The following is a 21106-nucleotide window of genomic DNA, read 5'->3' as shown; positions in this document are numbered from 1 at the left end:
AACTGACAAGTTTGGTTCGTATTTTTGCATGATGCTGAAATATTGCTGTAATGGAAAAACATTGATCAAAGCTTGGTGGTTGTGGGGACTGGACCACCATCTGCTGCTTTTTGATTTTGAAGGTTCGGGCTGGGGTTTTTTTGGTCATCTGAGGATACAGTTTTAGAATATGTATCCTAACATGATAAACAGAAAACAATTTAAAGTAGGTCAACATAAATTTGAATGTACAGTTGCACATGCAAACTTTTTTTAGCAAAACTCGCTTAAAATAGGTTTTAAAATTGCAAACAAAATTGCAAAGAGCAAACAAAATGTGCATGCACATTTTATGTGCTTACAAGTAGCTTCTGAGTGCTCTTTTTTGTGCGTTTCAATGTAGTGAAGTCAGTGGGAGTTTCATCGCTGGCATCACTGAACACCACATCAATTGTTGAGTGCACTGGATTGAGCCTTTGCTTCCAAGGAAAGTTGACTGTCACTCCCAGCTTCTCTCATTGGGGTTGAATACACCTACTCTGGTAAAGAAACAAGTAAATAACTTTGGTATCTTCAGGAAAAGCTAAGTAATGATGTACCCCATAAGGGAAATAGTGCCCATTTATTAAACACTGCTGAATTGACTACTTCATTGTGCACATTGTGTCTCGAGGTAGTTCAAGAGCAGATGTGACCCCTGTGATATCTCTGTGACACAAGAGTCTCTTGACAGGAGTTAAAACCTACAGGAAATGTCTGTGTTCTGACATTTTCCCTGTCATATTTGCTACGTTTCGTAGGGACGTCTGTTGGCGTGCCTGAGTGCCTTTGGGTGGTGGTGGGGGTGTGCTATCCAGACCACAGCTCCAGTCCTCCATATGCTATACATTTAGCTTTAAATACAGCATTTATGTATTTCAAGGGAACTGCACTAACTTGATAGTGTTGCCTGGGGGAGAACTAAATGCTTTCATGGAAAGATTGTCATGGGCCGTCAAGTGATAGCTGAAAGTAGCTGGCCTTATTAAGCAAAGTTCCTGGGGGTGTTTGCATGTCTATGTAACTGTAAAATAGCCTTTCTTCAATCCTGTTTTCTCCCCCTTTCTCTCACTTCTGTGTTTCAAGTAAATATATATATGGTTATATGTGAGCTTCTGTCAAGAAAAAGATTAAGAGCAAGGACTAAAGTCCATTTATGTTACTCATGCGGTTAGTTCAGTTGCTTTCAGTGTGTCTACTTGAACAAGTAAAATAAAAACAGATTTAATTCCAAATCCTTTTACTAACCAGCAGGGAAGAGTACTCATTGACCATAATAATATCTTAGCTGAGTACTAGATGTCATCTATAAATGATACACATTTTTTAGTCATTAAGTCACATTAAGCGGTACTAAGTTTTGCCCTCAGCATAAGTAGTCTCTTGCAATTGCATCTGTCTCTTCAGTATGCAGAGAACATGAAAGGAAAATTGTGTTTTACCCTATTATCTAAGAAATTGCAAAGCTATGAAAAACAGATTACTATTAATAAACAAAATTTTCTTCAAAAGGCTATGCGTACAGTTGTGAGGAAACAGCTGCTCTCCCTTCCAGAATATACAATTGGCAAGTACATTAATTTTAAAAAAGATTATTTTGAAGGCATCAAAACCAGTAAAAGTGCAGAAACTGTGACAAGAATACATATGCACACTGTTGTGATTCAATATGATCTGACAGAGGAACAGTTTTTCCTCTTAATACATAAAGTGGTATATTTAAATCTTTCTCAGGCAGCTAGATTTCTGCGAAATTTTCACAAGCAGTACAGGTGAACCATTGCTGATTTTGATCATATCCAAGTTAATTAAACAGTAATATGGCTTGAAATATCTCCACCATGCCTTCCCTCTGCGTTAGGAAAAAAACAAGACATTTTTCTGTTAAAACTATTACAGTAAGTATGGTGTTTCTGAAGAACACCCGACTGACCCTTACAGCGATTAGTACAAATACATTCCTAATTAACCTGTGAGTAACGGGTAAAGACAGGCAGCTGTCTGGCACGTGTTCCCACAGCATTCTCAGTGCCTCCACCAAGAGCTAGAACATGCAGCCAAAGAGTATTTCCTCCTCCATCCAATCAGCGTTGCCAGCAAGGCTGCAATCAGCAATTATATTCTTATGACTTGGGACATTTGTCCGCTAAGAAATGGATTTTTAAAAAATCTATTCATTAGATGCAGACCACCAAAGGGCCTCCCAGTACAATTTGGACAGAAGTCATCTGGGCTAGCGCTGAACCAGACACCACAACATGAACATTTTTGTAGCTCATAGCCATTTGCTCCAGCTGTTTGTTTTGAATACACAAGACTTAAACAACTGTGAGTAGGATAATAAAGATAAGCAATAACGCATGATAAAGATAAGTAATATAGCTCTGGTGTTCCTAGGTTAAGCTACATGTTATTTTTGCATTGTGAATCTCAGCATGACTAGTGTAGTCTTCTGTGGTTCTCCTTGTGGTGGTAGCTCTGACTCAAAGACTGGTTGTTTGTCACTTAATGCGCGCAACCAGTCATATTACGAGTGAATAAACAAAGCTGAGAGAAGGTATCACTGGCAGCTGAACCAGGCAGATGAGCTGGAACTGGAAATGGGAAAGAAAATAACACAAATGTAATTTTTATCATGCAAAAAACATCTGTGTGGGTAAGGATTCCAGGTTGTTGTTTGCCAAGGAAATTTAAATGGCAATTTCAACTGTTGTTGGTATTATATCTTGATGTAGGGAACATACGCTGTGGTTATTAAAAAAAAAGGTCTTATATATGTGAAGTTTAATTCTTCTCCAACAGAGTCATTGATTACGACTTGCAGATTAAAATGCTAGTTCTCCCTTGACTCCTTTGATTCTTCATTAGACAAGGCATCATTTCTAGAGTAGATCATGTGTGAGACCTACAGCAGTGGAAGTGTCCCTTGAAACCTTGAGAGGGAATTTACGGAGCTCCGAGTTCCCCACCTGCAGCTCTAAGGTGAAGACTGCTTTCACAGGCAGAGGTACCTGCCCACCGGTTGTTTGCCTTCCCATCCTGAGAACGAAGGCTGAGGACTTCTTCCAGCCATAGGCTTTCATTATTGCTTTCAAATAATTGCTTTCAATAAAAGCAAGTGTTCTTTTCTTGAACCAACTTTGCCAGCATCCTTCCCAGGACCACTTTCCTTCTTTCCATCCTAATGCTTTTGAATAAAGCAAGGGACAAAACTAAGCCATTAATAGGGACGGGTTTCTAGTCAGAAGTCCTGATCCTGGGAGCACAGCAAAGGTCTGTGTACTTAGAGGAATGTAGCCTCAGTTGTCCCAAATGTCCTAAATAAGCTCACGTTTACTGAAAAACACATTGGAACAACCCTGTTTGTATAATGAAGTCTGTGGTATAACCAGAGTTTCTAGGACTGTTTTACCAAGTTCACGTGGTAACTCCACATCTTTGAGAGGATTTCCAGCAACCTCAGAACAAAAAGCTCAGTCCTACGTATGCCCCTTCTTAACCTCAGACTCTCCCAAAAGATCCAAGGAGAAAATTATCCTGATCGAAAAATTAGAAATGTCTGTATATTTTATTTTCTGTTTACCCTGTCATGGATCCAGATAAGTCCCCAACCCCAGAAGAGTATATTAAAAAGTCTTAACAGTATTCTACTGACGTAGAAGAAGCCACATTGCAGGTCTCAGTCTCATGTAAACAATCTCTAAGAATTCGCCAGATCCCTGTTTATTTCACCTAGTCAGTCAAGTGGTGTAACTTGCTACAGCCTCATAGACACTGCAAAGAAAATTACCTATAAATGATGTTTTCTTCTGATAAAGTCAGAATGTGGCCTGTGACAGGGGACATCAGTCTCAAGAAAAGAGTTGACGCATTTTAAGGTTTCCTTCACCTTGGACCCATGGCTGGTCTCCATATTTGAAGAGAATAATTTCAAATGAAGAACAAATGTTGTGAAAATGTGTCTGTTTGCCAGCAATTTCCAAGTGTGTTTTCTTCTGTTTACCAGAGATCTGGAGAAATAAGACAGCCTCTTAACTAAATTGACTAAATAAAAGGAATCTGCTTTTGAAGTATATGGATTTCAGAATCAAATTTCCTTTTTCTGTGCCTGTTGGCTTTATAGGCTTGTTTACTCAGGAGGAAATGACTTGTTTTATAATGTGTTTAACATCATGTTAGTTAATCTACGCCATAATATAGAGCTGTTTCCTTGTGTAAGCAAGCATTTCACGTGTAAGCATGTGTGAATCTCTCACTGCAATGAGGGGAGTCTGTATTCCAGCCTGTTCTTCTGTTTACAAGATGGACAGTGGGGCAGACTTGTTGGTTACGCAGCTGTACTCTATGGTTGAGATCTCTCTCTCTCTCTGTGTAAATACTAACTTCTTTCATTCTTCTTCTCATTAATATTTTGGGAGAGTTTTTCAAGCTGCTTGTATGAAGAAACAAAAGTCTCTAAAACATTACAAAAGGAAATCTCAGAATCAGGCCACTTCAGAAAAAAAGCTACAGAATTATTCTTGCTGCATAAGGTTTCAAAAATTCCAGGTTCCTTTTTAGACAACTGGCTGTAGATGGGATTATTAAAGATGACAGTCTTGAGCAAATCAAACCTCTTTATATGCAGCTGAATAAATCATTTCCAAGTAGGGGAAAGCTACAGTGACTAGTGGTTTTACAGAACCAGCTTTCTGAGGAGCAGAGAATACACAGTCATTGAAAAATATTACTGCCTTGCTTATAGTATTCATAATAATGAGAATATCTGTGTGTACATATATTAGAAATGATCCTATAAATCATTCTCAATTACTGAAATGGCTGACTACTGCAGAATATCTTTAATATTTCTTGAAGGTAGACACTGTAGAGATATTTTTGGATAAGACTTAAAAAAATTTCTTGCATTAAATCATCAGTCTATCATCAGAAAGTGAAGGAAACGTTAGCTGAAGTTCAGCTGCTCCGTTCATCGCTAATAGATTGCACACAAATTTTTTTTTTCATCATTTCTGATGAAAAGCAGGGGGTTGAAATAATTTTTTTATAAGTGATCAAATCATCGTATCAAATGGATTTCAAATCCAAAGCTTTCAGTATGTTGCACCCATTCATGATAAGTCTTTCTACTCTGTTTGAGCTGGTCTGCTTTACCCTCATCTACCTCACTGTCCTGCGTTGCCTCTAAGGTTTCCACAGAAACTGAAAAGTCAATGCTGTTCTAAAGAATGCTTTCTTCACTATTACACCTCTTAAATCTCCCAGCTGCTGTGGGGTTTCTGTGCTGTCTGCACTCAGTCACCTCACCCTTTTAAATTAGGTTTAGAATTTAAAAATATAGTGCCTGATGGTGCCACCCCACTGTTGGGTATGTCAGGTTTTCTGTTTAGAAAGATAGAATGGTAAATTACAGCTGTTGTGGGTAAGGGAGAATGTTGTGATATTAAAAAGTAGTTAAGTTTTGAAAAATAAATGGCAATTCTGAGTAAGAAAAACCTTCAAGAAAAAGCAAATTAGGAGTAACACGGAAATAGTATCACTTGGCAAGTTGAAAGTTTGGAAGTCACATTAGAAGGTCCCAATCTATTAATTTTTTGTAGTATTTTTCATTCCAAGTTATTGTATTTTCCTCTTTTGCTAAAACATGGCTACAAAACATGCTTGATATAATTTACACTAGAGGCAAATCAGACTGATAAATATTTTGTCTTATTTAAACTATGCAGTCCATTTCTGGTGGTATAAAAGAGCTGGAACTACAGTTCCAGTACAGTATTACTTTAAAAGAAAAAGAAAGGAAAGATGTGGCAAAAGGGAGTCAAGCCCATACATGTGTAATAGGAGGCAAATGATTGTTTCTGGCTCTAAAGAAGGAGAGCCTTCTGTGAAGGGGTTTATGTAATTTTGTTCAGCTGAACAAAGTGGAGAATACTTAACAAAATTGCCATTTTTAAAATCTCATTGTGAATACTCAGCATGCTGTGATCATACACTGTGTAATGGTGTTTGCAATGAATAAATTGCTGTAGATACTATAATATAAATAACTGTTTTGTGCATTAAGAAGCAGTTCTCTTCATGATGGATTCTATCTCAGGAATGCTCTAAAGACAGGACTTTAGAGAATAAAAGCATTAAAGTACTCTTTGAACAATACCAGTCTGCTAAAGTGCTAGAATACTTTTAATTCTTAGTGGTATTATTTAGAAGTGAATAATAAAATCAACTAAGTGATATTTGCTTTGGTCTTAATCTATTTGTTATTTTTACTGTGGCCAAAACTTACTAAGTTTAAACGCAAAACAGCTTCAGCAGCTTCAGGAAATCATTTTTAATTGCTCCAGTGGCAGGAGGGCAGAGAAGGTTAATCACAAGAAAGAAAGGATTTGGCTCATACAGGCTTTTGGCACACTGACCTGGTGTGCTGCAGGTTTGCTGCGAGAAAGTGGAAGAAGCCCCAGAGTTAAGCTGCATAACACTTTGGGTGATAAATGGACTTTAGAAACACCTTGCTAAAACTAGAGAAGATTCACAGTGAAAAAATGCTGTACCGTACCCAATGCAGTCGCTCTCCATAAGCATAAGAAGGAGTATCTTGTGTTGTCCTGTAATGTGTTGCTGCTCCTTTGACAGCTCATTGGGCTTGGTTTTCCTAGATTATCATCCAATTGCGTTTACCACAAACATATTGGTTCCAAAGCGTAGATGAAAATGGTAACTGGCTTCAATAAAAAGCACGTGATAAAAGCAGGATATAACCGCTTTGAAGGAATTGTAGCGTGGGTTGGGAAAATGTCTTAATATCCCCCTTCTCTTGCTGCTTGCCTAAAAGGACTTCTTTTTTTTAAAAAAAAAGTTTCTTATGGAAAGATGGTCTCAATCAGAAAACTGGAAGAAAGTCTGAACCAAATTCTTCAACTGAATTATCTCACTGTAATGGAAACTAAGTGGTGTAAGGGATTTGTCTGAAGTTCCCCCTTCTGCCAAAGCCTTTCTAAGTGACAAATAGCCAAGTCACTACACTGTTGGTTTCCATTATGAACAATTAAGTCTAATGAAAGATACCTACCCAAAAATCATGCTTACCTCATCTAATTATGTTCATATTCTAACATACGTAAGATATAAATTCCCAGTTATATTGCAGGGTGACAAAAAATACTGGATCTAGCATAGACCCAAATGTGAGTGTTAGATCATGGAAAGCCAAGCTTTTTCACTACATATAGTGTCTAGTTAAAGTAAAATGAGCAAGTCTTTAAAAAAATCATATATATTATTAATTTTCTTAGAGTAATTCAGATCTCTTGGGCTTCAAATTTAATGTGGAAAAAATTTTAGCTTTGGTCTAGATAATAACTGGTAAGAACCATGAGCATCTTCCAGAATTTTGGTAATGGCAATTTTTGCACCATTTAGATGGAGGAATTAAGATTGGGGTAAATTTAAAAATAAACAAGCAAAAAACCCACAAACAAAAAAAAGGAAAGAAGATTTAGGATTTTTCAGCAGATTTTCAGGAAAAAAGAAATTACAAAAAGGTTATGCATTCCAAAGATACAAATTTGGGGAGGGTTTATTTCTTGATGAGACTTTAAGTCATCGATATTATAGCCGAACTAAGCACTTATCTCTAATTCTGAAGGGGTTTATTTCTTTAATTGCTCTTTGATTTTACTGCTTGGAGACCAGCCTGCTAATTTTATTCATAGCAGAGGTGTTATTAACTATACAACTGTGCCCATTGCCACAGGCAGTCTCAGTGTTCGCTGCTATCTCTTTGTTTTTGTTTTGTGGAAATGTATTCCTTTGGCTGCTGTGGCAACTGTTTATTACATACATTTATAAAAGTACCTACTGATATCACTGTAGCATCTGGGTAGGCAGCTGTGACTCCCTTCCCTACGCCACTGTTGCTGCAGCACCCGCTCTGCTTGCTCTTCATTTTCTGCGTCTCAGAAGAAGGGCAACAGGGAAGGAAAGAAACCAAATGAGTAACTGCCGTACTGTAATAAAATCCCCCTGCATCATTTTCCACCCCCTCCTCCTTTCTGGAGAAAGATGAAAAATAGCAGGATGTGTAGATGGCTGTTGATGAGAGAAAAAGAAAGGGGATGTTGGAGGGTGGGGGGATCTGCATGTACCTGAGGGGTGGGAGAGACACCAACTTCAAGCAGAAAAGAGAAAATACAGGTTACACAAAGAAGAATTGTCAGTAACAAGGGAAGAGAAAGGGTGAAAGCTTGAGAGGTGGAGGATCAGGTGGGCTTCCAGAAAGGAGAGGAGAGAGAACTGGGAGAAGAGCACAAGAAATTCAACAGACAGCAGGTGCTGCTGGCACTGTCCGTATCCGTTCCAAAGCCAAAGACGCACCGCGGTGGCTCGGGGGGCTGTGGTGGCAGTGCTTCTCAATGGCACCATTGTACATTTTGTTGAACGGGGCTGGGCTGGGTGTGCAGGTGGGTCTGGGTCACCTGGTGATGTTTGCATCAGCATAGCTCCTGCTGGTTTACTTCTTCCCAGATTGAGATTGTCCAGCAACCACTGGTTGGCTCGTGGCTGTCCCCAAGCACAGGGACAGGACCGCTTTTGCTTAGGACCAATTTCAGTGTGGGCACCATGTTCAAAACAGAGCAGAGGCATGTCTTGGGTTTCTTTTAATGAGGCTTCATATGAGCTTCTCAAGAGGTGGATCTCACTGTAAGCTGAATCTGCAGTCTTCTGATTTGTCGCATCCATCCCCTTCCCTCACCAGCTGTGCTCTTAAGTTATTTTTCCAATCTTTCAATATTTTTGTAGCTGCTTTGCCCCCTGGGCAAATGGCTTCCCAGAAGCATTCATGGAGGGCAGCTAGAGGCAGGATCTGCTCCAGCGTAACTGTTAGATGTGCAAGGAATGGGATTGCAAGGAGCTGTCTTGTATGTCTTATAAATGGAGATAATTCTATGGTGATCTTCTCGGAGGGAAATCACTTAAATAGTGAAGTCAAGGCTCTGTGTAATAAAAGGAAAGGAAGAGACTTGAGTGCATCCCTCCTCTTTCTGCTGTAATATGTTACTGAAGAGAGTTGAAAGGGTCTGCGTCCTCCATGGACTGCACCTAGGCGCAGTTCTGATGTGTGTTTCTGCGTGCTAAGGCAATTCACATTAAATAATGCAGCAATAATAATGAATTGCCATAAACAACGCCATGGAAAATGAGTTAATGAGTTCAAAGTTAGTATAATATCCTCTAGCCCTGCTTTATTCTGCCCTGCTATAAAGGATGAGGATAAAAATGCATTTAAACTCACCTAGTCCAGAAGAATCTTTCCATTTCTTTCCGAGTCCTGAGGAGTGGGAAGTTCTCCCAGCCATCTCACTTTCCTGTTTTACTTGGCCTGACCGCTTCCCCCCACACACCATTAGCGTGTCGGAACTAGAAGGCAATTTAAGTTGCAATTCCTTTTCTTCCTTCTTTGTTTTGTGCTACAGTCTTGCCTTTCCCTTGTGTTAAAGAGTGCAGTTACACTTTAAAAGTGGATACCAGCAAGATTCAGAGACCAAGAATGGAAGGGAAGACGTTGAACTGGTTCTTGTTTTCCACATCACCAGAAGCACGCTATGAGGTTATGTAACCTCCAGATACAGGCACGGGGGAAGCGTGTGATCCCTCCTCAAGAAATACAATCCTCAAGTTAGATTAGAAAACAATAACATTATTTTGACTAATTTATTCCATGTGACTACTTGATAAAGGAGGGAGATACCATTACTTTTTTGACCTTCTGTAATTTCAGTTTTTTGAGTTACTCTCTGGAAATTGAGTAAATTTGTAAACAAATCACAGCTCTGATAAAACTTAAAATCAACTGTACTTTCCTAACTTCTCCAGGCGGCTTTTTGTCTGGTATGTCTCATAGATGCTGTTGTTTTCACACAGCTCTCCTAATACATCATTTTAAATTTAGTATTTTAGCATATTCTAACTACAGGGAAAGCTTAGTGTTTATAATGCATTGTACTGGACAAGCAGTTTTTAGCAGCGCTGCTTTCAAGAGGCTGTCTGCCTAAAACACCGTGAGGGAATAAAAAAGGCTCAGTGCATTAAGCATGTTTAAAGCAAAATGAATTCAGTTATAGTAGCATTTAAAGTATTTTTACTGCTAAGTGTAACTGATGTGCATACATTTCACCTGCAAATGTGCGTGTGGGAAGCGGTGGCAGAAGTGAAGGGTATAGGCAGAGGCAAAGGAGAGTGCAATACAAAGGAGACCATGTTAGATGTTTAGTCCTTTGGCCTGAATTTCATACACCCATCCTGATGTCATTCTGGAAGAGGAAGAAGGCTGGCTCCTTGTCCACCCAGCCCAGCTCTTCCAGCCAGCAAAGCCTCCCCAGCGGGTAAACTGGAGACTATTCTGTGCAGTGTCTCATTGGCTATAGGGGGGCAATGACAGCAGGGAGCTGGCTCTTAAGGAGCCATTGGTAACATCAGGTCTCCAGGGCCTTTATGCTCAGCTGCACCTCCTTGGTCCTATGTTACGAGTTCCACCTGGGAGAGAATGCTGGAGATTTGGGAGTGCTGGCTGTGGGATCACACCGTGTGCTTCTCACCGGGCTCCTCAATGGCCTCAGCCTGCGGGTTTGTGAGGGTTTCAGCATCGGGGTTCAAACTGGGAGGCTGCACTGCTGGTCTGACAGCAGACCTGTCCTTCTCCTAACCACCTGATCCTCAGAGCTACCATTAGCGTGTCGGAACTAGAAGGCAATTTAAGTTGCAATTCCTTTTCTTCCTTCTTTGTTTTGTGCTACAGTCTTGCCTTTCCCTTGTGTTAAAGAGTGCAGTTACACTTTAAAAGTGGATACCAGCAAGATTCAGAGACCAAGAATGGAAGGGAAGACGTTGAACTGGTTCTTGTTTTCCACATCACCAGAAGCACGCTATGAGGTTATGTAACCTCCAGATACAGGCACGGGGGAAGCGTGTGATCCCTCCTCAAGAAATACAATCCTCAAGTTAGATTAGAAAACAATAACATTATTTTGACTAATTTATTCCATGTGACTACTTGATAAAGGAGGGAGATACCATTACTTTTTTGACCTTCTGTAATTTCAGTTTTTTGAGTTACTCTCTGGAAATTGAGTAAATTTGTAAACAAATCACAGCTCTGATAAAACTTAAAATCAACTGTACTTTCCTAACTTCTCCAGGCGGCTTTTTGTCTGGTATGTCTCATAGATGCTGTTGTTTTCACACAGCTCTCCTAATACATCATTTTAAATTTAGTATTTTAGCATATTCTAACTACAGGGAAAGCTTAGTGTTTATAATGCATTGTACTGGACAAGCAGTTTTTAGCAGCGCTGCTTTCAAGAGGCTGTCTGCCTAAAACACCGTGAGGGAATAAAAAAGGCTCAGTGCATTAAGCATGTTTAAAGCAAAATGAATTCAGTTATAGTAGCATTTAAAGTATTTTTACTGCTAAGTGTAACTGATGTGCATACATTTCACCTGCAAATGTGCGTGTGGGAAGCGGTGGCAGAAGTGAAGGGTATAGGCAGAGGCAAAGGAGAGTGCAATACAAAGGAGACCATGTTAGATGTTTAGTCCTTTGGCCTGAATTTCATACACCCATCCTGATGTCATTCTGGAAGAGGAAGAAGGCTGGCTCCTTGTCCACCCAGCCCAGCTCTTCCAGCCAGCAAAGCCTCCCCAGCGGGTAAACTGGAGACTATTCTGTGCAGTGTCTCATTGGCTATAGGGGGGCAATGACAGCAGGGAGCTGGCTCTTAAGGAGCCATTGGTAACATCAGGTCTCCAGGGCCTTTATGCTCAGCTGCACCTCCTTGGTCCTATGTTACGAGTTCCACCTGGGAGAGAATGCTGGAGATTTGGGAGTGCTGGCTGTGGGATCACACCGTGTGCTTCTCACCGGGCTCCTCAATGGCCTCAGCCTGCGGGTTTGTGAGGGTTTCAGCATCGGGGTTCAAACTGGGAGGCTGCACTGCTGGTCTGACAGCAGACCTGTCCTTCTCCTAACCACCTGATCCTCAGAGCTCAGCCACTTCCAGCCGGAGCCGCCGCAGCAGCCGTCATTGTTTCTCCCATAAAGCTGACGGATTTAGCAGTAGGTTAGTGGCACACAGGTGAGTTCTGGGCAGATCCAGGCTGCCCTTTGCCGAGCGGGTGCACATCTGAGTCCGTCCTTCCAAAGAAAACACAGCTTCAGGCACGGAGAGGTTTGGTTTGCTTTCTTTGAGATCTGTGGTTTGGTTGCCAGTAACATTAATAGAGCTGGAATATAAATCATACTGAATGTAAAACATTTGGGCTTCAGTGTGCTGGGCAGATATCCATGTAGAGAGAAGGGCAATTAAATCCTTTTGCATTATAAACCTTATAGAATAAGGCTCTGGCTGAGGCCATGCACATATGGGAATTTTCTCTGGTGAAGCCTGATGAGGCTTCGTTCTGGTTGCCAATAGTGTGGATAAATAAAGGCTTAACAATTAGGAAGGAAGGAAAACAAAGATAACACACCTGTCAAACTTTTTGTATTATTAATGTGCAAGTGAAAAAAAAAAACGTTATGCTGGTGCACGCTGTTGCCCTTAACACCAGCTGTCGCCCGTGCACGTGGATGGGTATTTTGGGTATTTTCACGAGTTGAACAGCCTTGCTGCCAGCAAGCACTCCAACCGGCAACGCCGATAACAGCAGTCTTCCCACACTCCATACAATTCAAGCTATTCTTCGAATTAATAATAATACTTAATAAAGCTTCATCTCTCATTTGCAAAGAAAACCTTCAATTAATGGTAATCAGCATCCTCAGAATGTGATCAGGCTGGGCTTGTAGCTGGACGTGCCGAAACGGTTCAACTGGCAGATGGAGCATTTTCCAACTATTCTAATTAATGACTGCTCATTTCAAATGTTAACACAATTAAATAAATAGTCAAAACAAATAAAAATAATATACATTATGAAAATGCCACTATCGGAGAGAGTTCTGATCAAAAAAAGTGAGTCTCGCTCAAACCCAGAAAGGGCCCACCCATCCCCCTCCTGGCTAAATGAGGTCTAACAAAGACAGGGCTTGCTTTTGTCCCTTGCTGATTCCAACCACTTCTCTGGGACCCACATTTATATCACTTCCATTTTAACCTGCTGGCATCAACTGAGTCATTGTTTCTCTAAGCATTAAGAACATTTTTCTGCAGAAAATGGAAAAGGATTTCCTTCACATATTACGGGCTTTTTTTCATGTAGGATTTAGACTGCCCCTGCTTCTTGCCTTTTCTATTTGAACTAATTGCCTGATTATTTTTTTTAAGGGTTTTACTTTCTGTGGACCTTGTATACCATAACACTGATGTAGTCCCACATTCGTTTGGGCTTATAAAGAGTTCAATTAGCCCCTTAATGCCTAGTTCAGTCACAATTAAACCTTCCCTGTTGACTCGGGATTGGTCTTTCTAAAGGCAGTGGAGGTGTTTTTAATTATTCATTCTCTGGTTTGTTTCTTACAGCAGTCTCAGCTGTGCTTTATTATTCAAAGGTTAATGCAAACTGAGAACTGGGTAAATTAAATTTGTTTGGCAGCTAGCAACCTGATGTATTATAGACACTGTGAAATATGGATGGCAACACTTCTGCTATTGTGACACTTAAAAAGCCAGATTTTATCTTTAAAACAATGGCTAGTTTTGTTACTGTGGCTGATAGAAAATGAATGTTCCGTAATGTTAAAGTCTCTGTAACCCGTTTTTGTTGAGAAAGCACGTAGTTCAGAAAGCCAAGAAGCATTAACAGCTATTATAGAAAATTGATGTAGGTACCATGACTAATGAAGTAGACTGCGCAGTACTAAGTCACGCAGTTGTATGCAGGGAATCATGCAGTCAGAAGTTTTAATGAAGGGAGCCCAAGGAATTTCAGGTGAAAGGGGGTTTTATTAACTTTCAGTGAACAAAATGAATAGTTGAGCAGTGAACATGACATGATGTTGTATAATAATTGTATGCCTTGGGTACATTGTGAGGCATGGAGCATAGCCAAGAGCTTTCATCTCTTCTACACACAGGGTTATTTCACAAACCCCTGCATGCTGTGGAAATCTTTACTGCAAACACAACAAGAAGAAATACCTTAAGACAGTACCACATCACTTACTTGAAATATCTACCAGCACTGCCTTCCTCTGAAAAATATGAATTGAATATCTAGAAGTCACCATCTCAATTGATCCTAATTAAAATTCAGGTCCTGTATCAATTACTGGTATTAGCAGACTGTGAACTGAAAAGAAGTCTTCGTGTTCCTTAAGAGGCCACTCTGAGTCCATTAGGTATTTCTATGGACAAGCACTATGTTGTATGGAAGGAGGCTGTGTTGGCTTTTGGAAGAGTCATGTCCAAGAACTTCTATTAGTTTTTATTTTGACTTTGTTAGGAATTGACCATGTGGGTGAGAGATTTTTCTCATTTCACATACAGGATTATGTTTTGTACATTGCAAATATTGTTTCAGGACTATGTTTTTAAATGAGGACTTTGAATTAGCATAATGCAACAGTTTATAATTTTAAGATAGGGTAATGATTGCGGAGAAAAGCACCCTTCTGTGCTAGTGACTGGAGAACTTAGTTTAGCAACTTAGAAAGTGCAGCTGCAAGGTCGTTTGTACCCTGCTCAGTCTTTAGTACAGGCTGTACTGTATAATAATGTGTGTAATTACACTGCTGCTGACTGATGAGGTAGGTGGATGAGGAGGTAGGTGAAAATAGGCTGGCTTGTGAGGCAAGACAGTGACAAGACATCTCAGCAAAGTCTCTGTATCCTTGCACTGTAAATACTTCACATCTGCCCACTACAATATTTGAGAATTTTTCTGTGCTTATTTGAATAATTTATAATGTGATTTTAATACTTCTTCCTGGCTGAATGTATCACTTCACTGACAGAGCTTAGTTCACCAGTTACATGTTTTATCCAGGACTAACTTAATGAATGTGATACACAACTTTAACTTGCAGTGTTATTGCAAAACCAGCAGTACTACTAGTAGAGTATAACTGATGCACTATTTTCTTGATTGTCTATGGTTATTATGTTTTGGTTTGTTTTTTTTCTATTTTAGTGCTGGACCCAAAGGAGACAACATTTATGAATGGAGGTCAACTATACTGGGGCCTCCAGGGTCTGTATATGAAGGTGGAGTTTTCTTCCTTGACATTACCTTTTCACCGGACTATCCTTTTAAACCACCTAAGGTTAGTAGGAGGATATTAAAAGTCTGATAGGAGTCCTCTCCTTGTGATATTTTTTAATGTGTGTGTTGGTATATTGTTGTAGAATAAACTATAAAACTTTCAAGGCAATAATAAATATTTAAAATTAGTATTTTGATGGAAAGAATTTAAATAACTGCCTAAAATTTGCCTGTTGCCAGTATAGCTGGATGGATATGGATTTATTTAGCAAATGGTTGCATAATTGCCAGGAGTTATTTGTTTGATATGGATTTGTTTCTAATATGAAAGCATTTATATTTGAGTCGAACCCTTTATAAGCAGCTGAAGATACTTAATCTTTCCGCTTGACCCTTATCATTCACCAGGGGTCTGTGGCAGTCTGATAAAAATAGGCACCTTTTGCCCTACCCCATATAAATTACTTTGACAAATGCAAGATACACTATTGTTCATGAAGTTGTAAGTAGCTGCTTTACATCAGTTTTCTGGAAGAGGATGGAAATACAGCAGCAAAGGCGAGAAACTGGAATTAGAGATTTACAGAATTTCTTACAGATTCATTTTTAAACGCTGTCAATAATGACAGTAACCACAAACATAGAACCACACCAGTAACATGAAGGTGGCCGGTCATTACCGTGATGGAGCAGGCTCACAACATCATACAGGAAAAAACTAAGGAATATGAAGACCGGAAAAACAAAAATGGGATGAAATGTGCTACTGCAGAGTGTCATCGATAACCAGTAGTTATAATTGCTGAAGGAGGGTGTCAAAATGGGGCTTTACTAGGTGATCACAGGATGATTACAAATCATCTGTCGAATGCATCTATCAAAAAGGCAAATACACTCCTAAGATGCATCCTCTGGCATTGCCTGTAGCGATGAGGAGTTGTCACATACGAGACACCTGTAAGGCCTTATCTGGAAGACTGAGTGAAATTCTTAACACATGTTCACTAACAGGAACAGAAACTGGGAAAATTTACCCCACAGGTCTGTTAATAGAATCGAATAAATAGAAGAGCCTGTCTGTTATGAAACAAAGTGAAAAGGAGTGAATTGTTCACCTTGACGGTGTGGAGAGTGAGGGTCTGAAACAGCTTCCTGGAAGGAGTTATGGGAGCAAAAATATTTACCTTCTTTTTGACACATTTGTGAAAGGGTTGATGTGCCTTGTTGGTCTCTAATTGAAGGGTATTGCATTAGAAGAGACAGTAGCTGATTCCTGTTTGATTACCATGAGTACACTATTGAAAAAGAACTGAATTGTGAAAACAGAATTTTAATACCACAGTAGTAATTTTTATAGGAATTAACATTGGTATTATCTGGAAAAGTTTTTAAAAAGAATGAGAGATGTGAATTCAAAGTACTTGTCATTCTATAAATTGGACTTTCCCAGCCAGTGACCTAAAGATGGGTCAGTATAGCGGTACTAGAGATGGTCTAACTTTGTTTCCCAAGTTTGGTGTTCCAGTTTAGAGAAGCTTTGAGGTGACTGACAAGCCTTACAGGGGTTGTACACCTTACTAACAGCACATTTTTGGATTTAGGTAACTGTGATTGCACGGTGAAGAAAGAATTTGAAACTTTTTATAACTTCTCCTTCAGTTAGTTAAAGCTTTGGGCACGCTGGGCATGGGCAATGCCCTGTTCTTCCTGCCTCCCTCCCAGCCCAGACCAGTCCAGTCCAGACTTCTTATTTGCTATACAAGGTCCATCTTGACAGGCTCCTTTTGTTTGCTTCTTTGCTGAGCTTAGTCTGTTTGTAGTAGTTATAATGCCAGGGTTACATTCAGTCCCCCAGCACAATAAAATTGTATTATTTAGGGGATATTGGAATATACATTAAATGGATTTATGGAATGTAAAATGGAGCTTGAAGTTCTCTCAGAGATCCAAACCTAATATGTGAAGTACTAATCTGAAAGATAAGTTGGAGGGACATCTTTTGTCATTCTCTCTGTTGAATCTGTTGAGTCTTGAGGCAATATGTGCAATAGACATTCTTTTTAAATAGGAGGAGAAGGTCCAGTTTGCTGTTTCAGCACAAGGTAAAGGCTTTTTCAATCCACACTCAGTTGTGTTTGGCGACTGTATAATTTTGAGACATCAGTAATGCAGCTATGCATTGCTTATTAATGAAATATCAAGCAAAGAGGTGGTTCTTGTCCTGCTTTGTAGATTTTTCTATCTGCCTTTATCTTGATGCCAGTTGTCATTGCAAGAAGTGTGTGCATATAAATCATATGAAAATGTACTGCTGGATAAAGGATGAAAGAGTCGACTATGCCATGTTGTATTACTAAAAGGCCAGTATTTATGATGAGGAAAATTTTTATCTGTAAGAAAGTAATGAGTACATGTGCACAGGGGACTAATGTCAAATATAACTAATATGTTGCTAGCGTATTTTGTACATATGGATTCTTATTCCATTTGCTTCAGCCACTAGTGTAAATTACCCCTATTTTCCTGTCCTGCTGTAGAATCTCTCAAACTGTTGCTATTTCTGACACCTATTTTCCAGACCCTATGAAACTAATTCATAGATTAAATAGTTTGAGAAATCCCTTGAATCAAGCAGTGTGGGAAAAAAACCTGCTTGTCATAAGGTAGCTGCTGCCAGTCAGTATTGTTGGGAAATGACGGTTAAATATGTTCTCCACATGGCTATTTCTAGCAAAAGAAAGGTAGTGAGTACGTGGAATGTAACATACGGCCTCACAGGATGGTGCTATCTGCCGCACTGGGTGTTGGCATCTCTTCTACTTCACCACAAGATTTGTGATATTTGGTGCTGTTCTCAAAATCATGGGTCATAGGGTTATGGGAATAGAAAATCTTAGATTTTTTTTCTAAGTATAGTCTTACTCCTTATGGCTCTATCATCTTAAAAAATCTAGAGATAAAGTACAAGACTGTGGAATGTACTGAGAAAGACATAAAATGTATTCCTGAGTGTTGGCAAGATTACCTTCCTGTAAGAACGCAGCAGAAAGGTCTAATTCACATTTCTCACTATGATTGAATTCATACATTCCTCCTGAGATTTTTGTGGGCCATTTTCATCCCTCTTTTACTAGAAAGTAAGGAAACATTTAAATGAGTACTGTCAAAATTGATCTTCCAAAAATGTGACCACAAAAGACCTGGGAAGAAACAGAAACTGTATTTCCCAGATGTAATTACTTGACCCAGCCTGGAGTTCCAAAGCCAAATGCCCATGTCACGTAACATAGTTACTGTTAAAGAGCCTAATCCAAAGAGTACTAAAATCTGCAGAAAGATTTCCACAATCCCTTTTCCTTATCTGTTCTCAGAGGTTCTGCACTCCCTTGTGCACATAGCTGTTGTACATGGATGTTGGGAAGGGTAAAATAATTTTTAAAATAAGAAAAATATATTGAAAGTGGATTCTGGATAAACATATTTTATTATTGTTGTTGTTGTTGTTGCTATTATTAATATGCATTTGTGATAAAACCACTGTTTGGTTTGTATTATACAGAGTTCTCAGTATTTTCTGAAGGCTTTAGATTCCTTCTATAAACACTGTTGATGCCTATTCTGATCATTTGGCAACCTGCTGCATATTGGAAAATATTAATTAGAGCAAAATTAAATATCTGAGAGCACATGCACTTGAAGAAAAGATGTTTGGTCTATATTTTGAGGTTCTTTAGCAAATATATAAAGTAATTTTCATGTGTTCTTCTAGTTCACCTGCTTTCCCACCTTACCTTTATCACCTAAAAGAAACTGAATCAGTCTGTCATTCAGATTTTGTTTAAATGAAGTGTCTATCCAGAACTTTCATTTTTATGTATTTCTTCAGTTTTTACACCTTTGTAGCCTTCAACGTCACATCCTTTTAAGATTTTAAAGTTTTGTCTCTATTCTTTACATCTTGTAATTGTACTGTGGGGTCTAGTTCTCGTTCCTAGTTTTGTATAGCCAAGCATCACTGCCATCAGGTTTCCCTTGCAGTCTGTACCAACCCATCTTTCCCCTACAGGTCCATAGTTCCTTTTGGTCAGTCCTTACGTGTTAGTGTATCTCTAAAGTTAAGCCATAACCATAATATCAAATTAAGTTATTCTTCACCAAAATAGAATATACCATGTGGTAAGCAAGAGTATAATTTGCTCTCACGATATTCATTTCTTTCCCCTTTGGAGTCATTCTGTTTCAGTCTTTCAACTTTGTCTCATGTCTTGAAACTGGACTCCAGATTTCCCGAGCCGGAGGTCACTCACCCTTTCACCTTTGCTTTCCTTTTAAATCAGTGGCATTTTGCTTCACTCACAACTGCAGCACACTCATGCAGAGGAGAGAGTTGTTCTTCCCCAAAAAGTTTGTCTGTGTGTGACTGATGCTACCTGAATAGGAGTGAGGGACAGCCATCCCAGCCTAACTCCCATTTATCTCTACAACCAGAGAACACGATTTTTAGAACAGCTCATCTGAGAACTGACAAATTAGCTCTGGCTTTCTGGGAGGCTCTAATCAATTAAAAATATTTCCTCTCCTCCACTGTGAGGAAGCTTCTGTAGCACTGCGGAAATTAGCTGAGCACCCAGTTGGCTGAGTCAGCAGGAAAGCAGGCAGCCTGCAGAATCGCCGCTCTCTTTTCAGCTGCATCCCAAGTATCAGGGTGGTTTTATGGAAAGCAAGGCGGGAGGCAGGTATGGAACAGACAAAGCGAGGCAGAGATGTGGACGTGATCCGACCTTCTGCTAAAGACCAGGTGCTGCTGAGGTTTCAGTGTTGGTCACAGGGTGAGGTTTCATTTCAGCCCCAAAATACAGCATCTCTCTTCTTGTGGAGTGGGCTGAAGACTGGGGAAAGCTGTGCCCTGTTCAGAGCAGCCACTTAAAGAAATGAATAAAAATACTTAGATGGCCTGCCAAGGAAATAACCTTACATTTCTCCAGTGCCTTAATGACCCCTCAACCTTTTTAGAAATACCTTTGAGATTTCTTTTTCCTGCTAACTATCTTCCTTTCATCCTTAATGGATTCAGACAGTTTGCCCCTTGGCTTTAACAAAGGAAAGCACTCTCTCTTGTTCTGTCTCTTTCTTTGGTATATTGAACGGGATATATAGCTACGCATAGATGGGGGGGGGGAGTATCTGTGGGTGTATGTCTGTATAGATATAGATATATATATACATATCTGTATATATATAGCCCTTATCATACCTTTCTGTCAGCCTGATCTGAGAGAAAGAATTTCAGCTAAATTACTGTCCTTGGTCCACATAAGAAATCGGTGAGTTCCCCAAGTATGCAAACTTTTGATCTGAGATCCTTTAAAGTTAAGTCATTACAACAAATTAACACTTCATCATTAGATACACTATAGTTATTGAAGGAAGGGCAGTAATTTCATTATCCTGTATGCTGTCCCTCCAGACCAGGAAGCCTTGACAAATCAGGAAGCCATACCAGGATCTTTCATACAGGTGTTTGTAGAAAAATGAACACTCTTCAAGAGAACTCTCCCCCCAGGAATTGTGACTGTGGTGGTGTCTGCATTTGCATCAAGAATAATCTTTATTAATAACTTTTACTCTCATATTTGACTGCGTTCAGTCTATTACAGTGTCAATTCAATTTAACTGTAGCTGATACAATATGGATATATCTGTCATTATCCTAGTACTCTGCTAGCTTTATTTTTGAATTTGAGTGATTTATAAAATCTCTTAATCCCAACTCTACAATTAATCTTGCTAGGGACTTTAATCTCAGCTGACTGAAAAATGGTTCACAGGACTTGAAAGCTGCAGTATGCTAAATCACCTCTAAATCAAAATTAAAATAACAGAAAACTCC

The 21106-nt window shown here is 39.4% G+C and overlaps 1 protein-coding gene across 1 annotated transcript in view; it reads left to right on the top strand.

Moving 5' to 3' along the window:
- The window catches only part of LOC106885414 (ubiquitin-conjugating enzyme E2 E2), a 213426-nt gene that overhangs the window by 156510 nt on the left and 35810 nt on the right, over positions 1 to 21106 (top strand). The window contains exon 3 of the mRNA XM_014937617.1: positions 15145 to 15277. Coding sequence (XP_014793103.1) covers positions 15145 to 15277 — 133 coding nt within the window. The remainder of the gene's footprint in view (positions 1 to 15144; positions 15278 to 21106) is intronic.

The sequence above is a fragment of the Calidris pugnax genome, unplaced genomic scaffold (genome assembly GCF_001431845.1).
Source record: "Calidris pugnax isolate Ruff unplaced genomic scaffold, ASM143184v1 scaffold11, whole genome shotgun sequence".
In the NCBI taxonomy this organism is placed as follows: domain Eukaryota; kingdom Metazoa; phylum Chordata; class Aves; order Charadriiformes; family Scolopacidae; genus Calidris; species Calidris pugnax.
The sequence above is the reverse complement of the archived record's forward strand: the minus strand, read 5'-3'. Positions and strand labels throughout refer to the sequence as shown.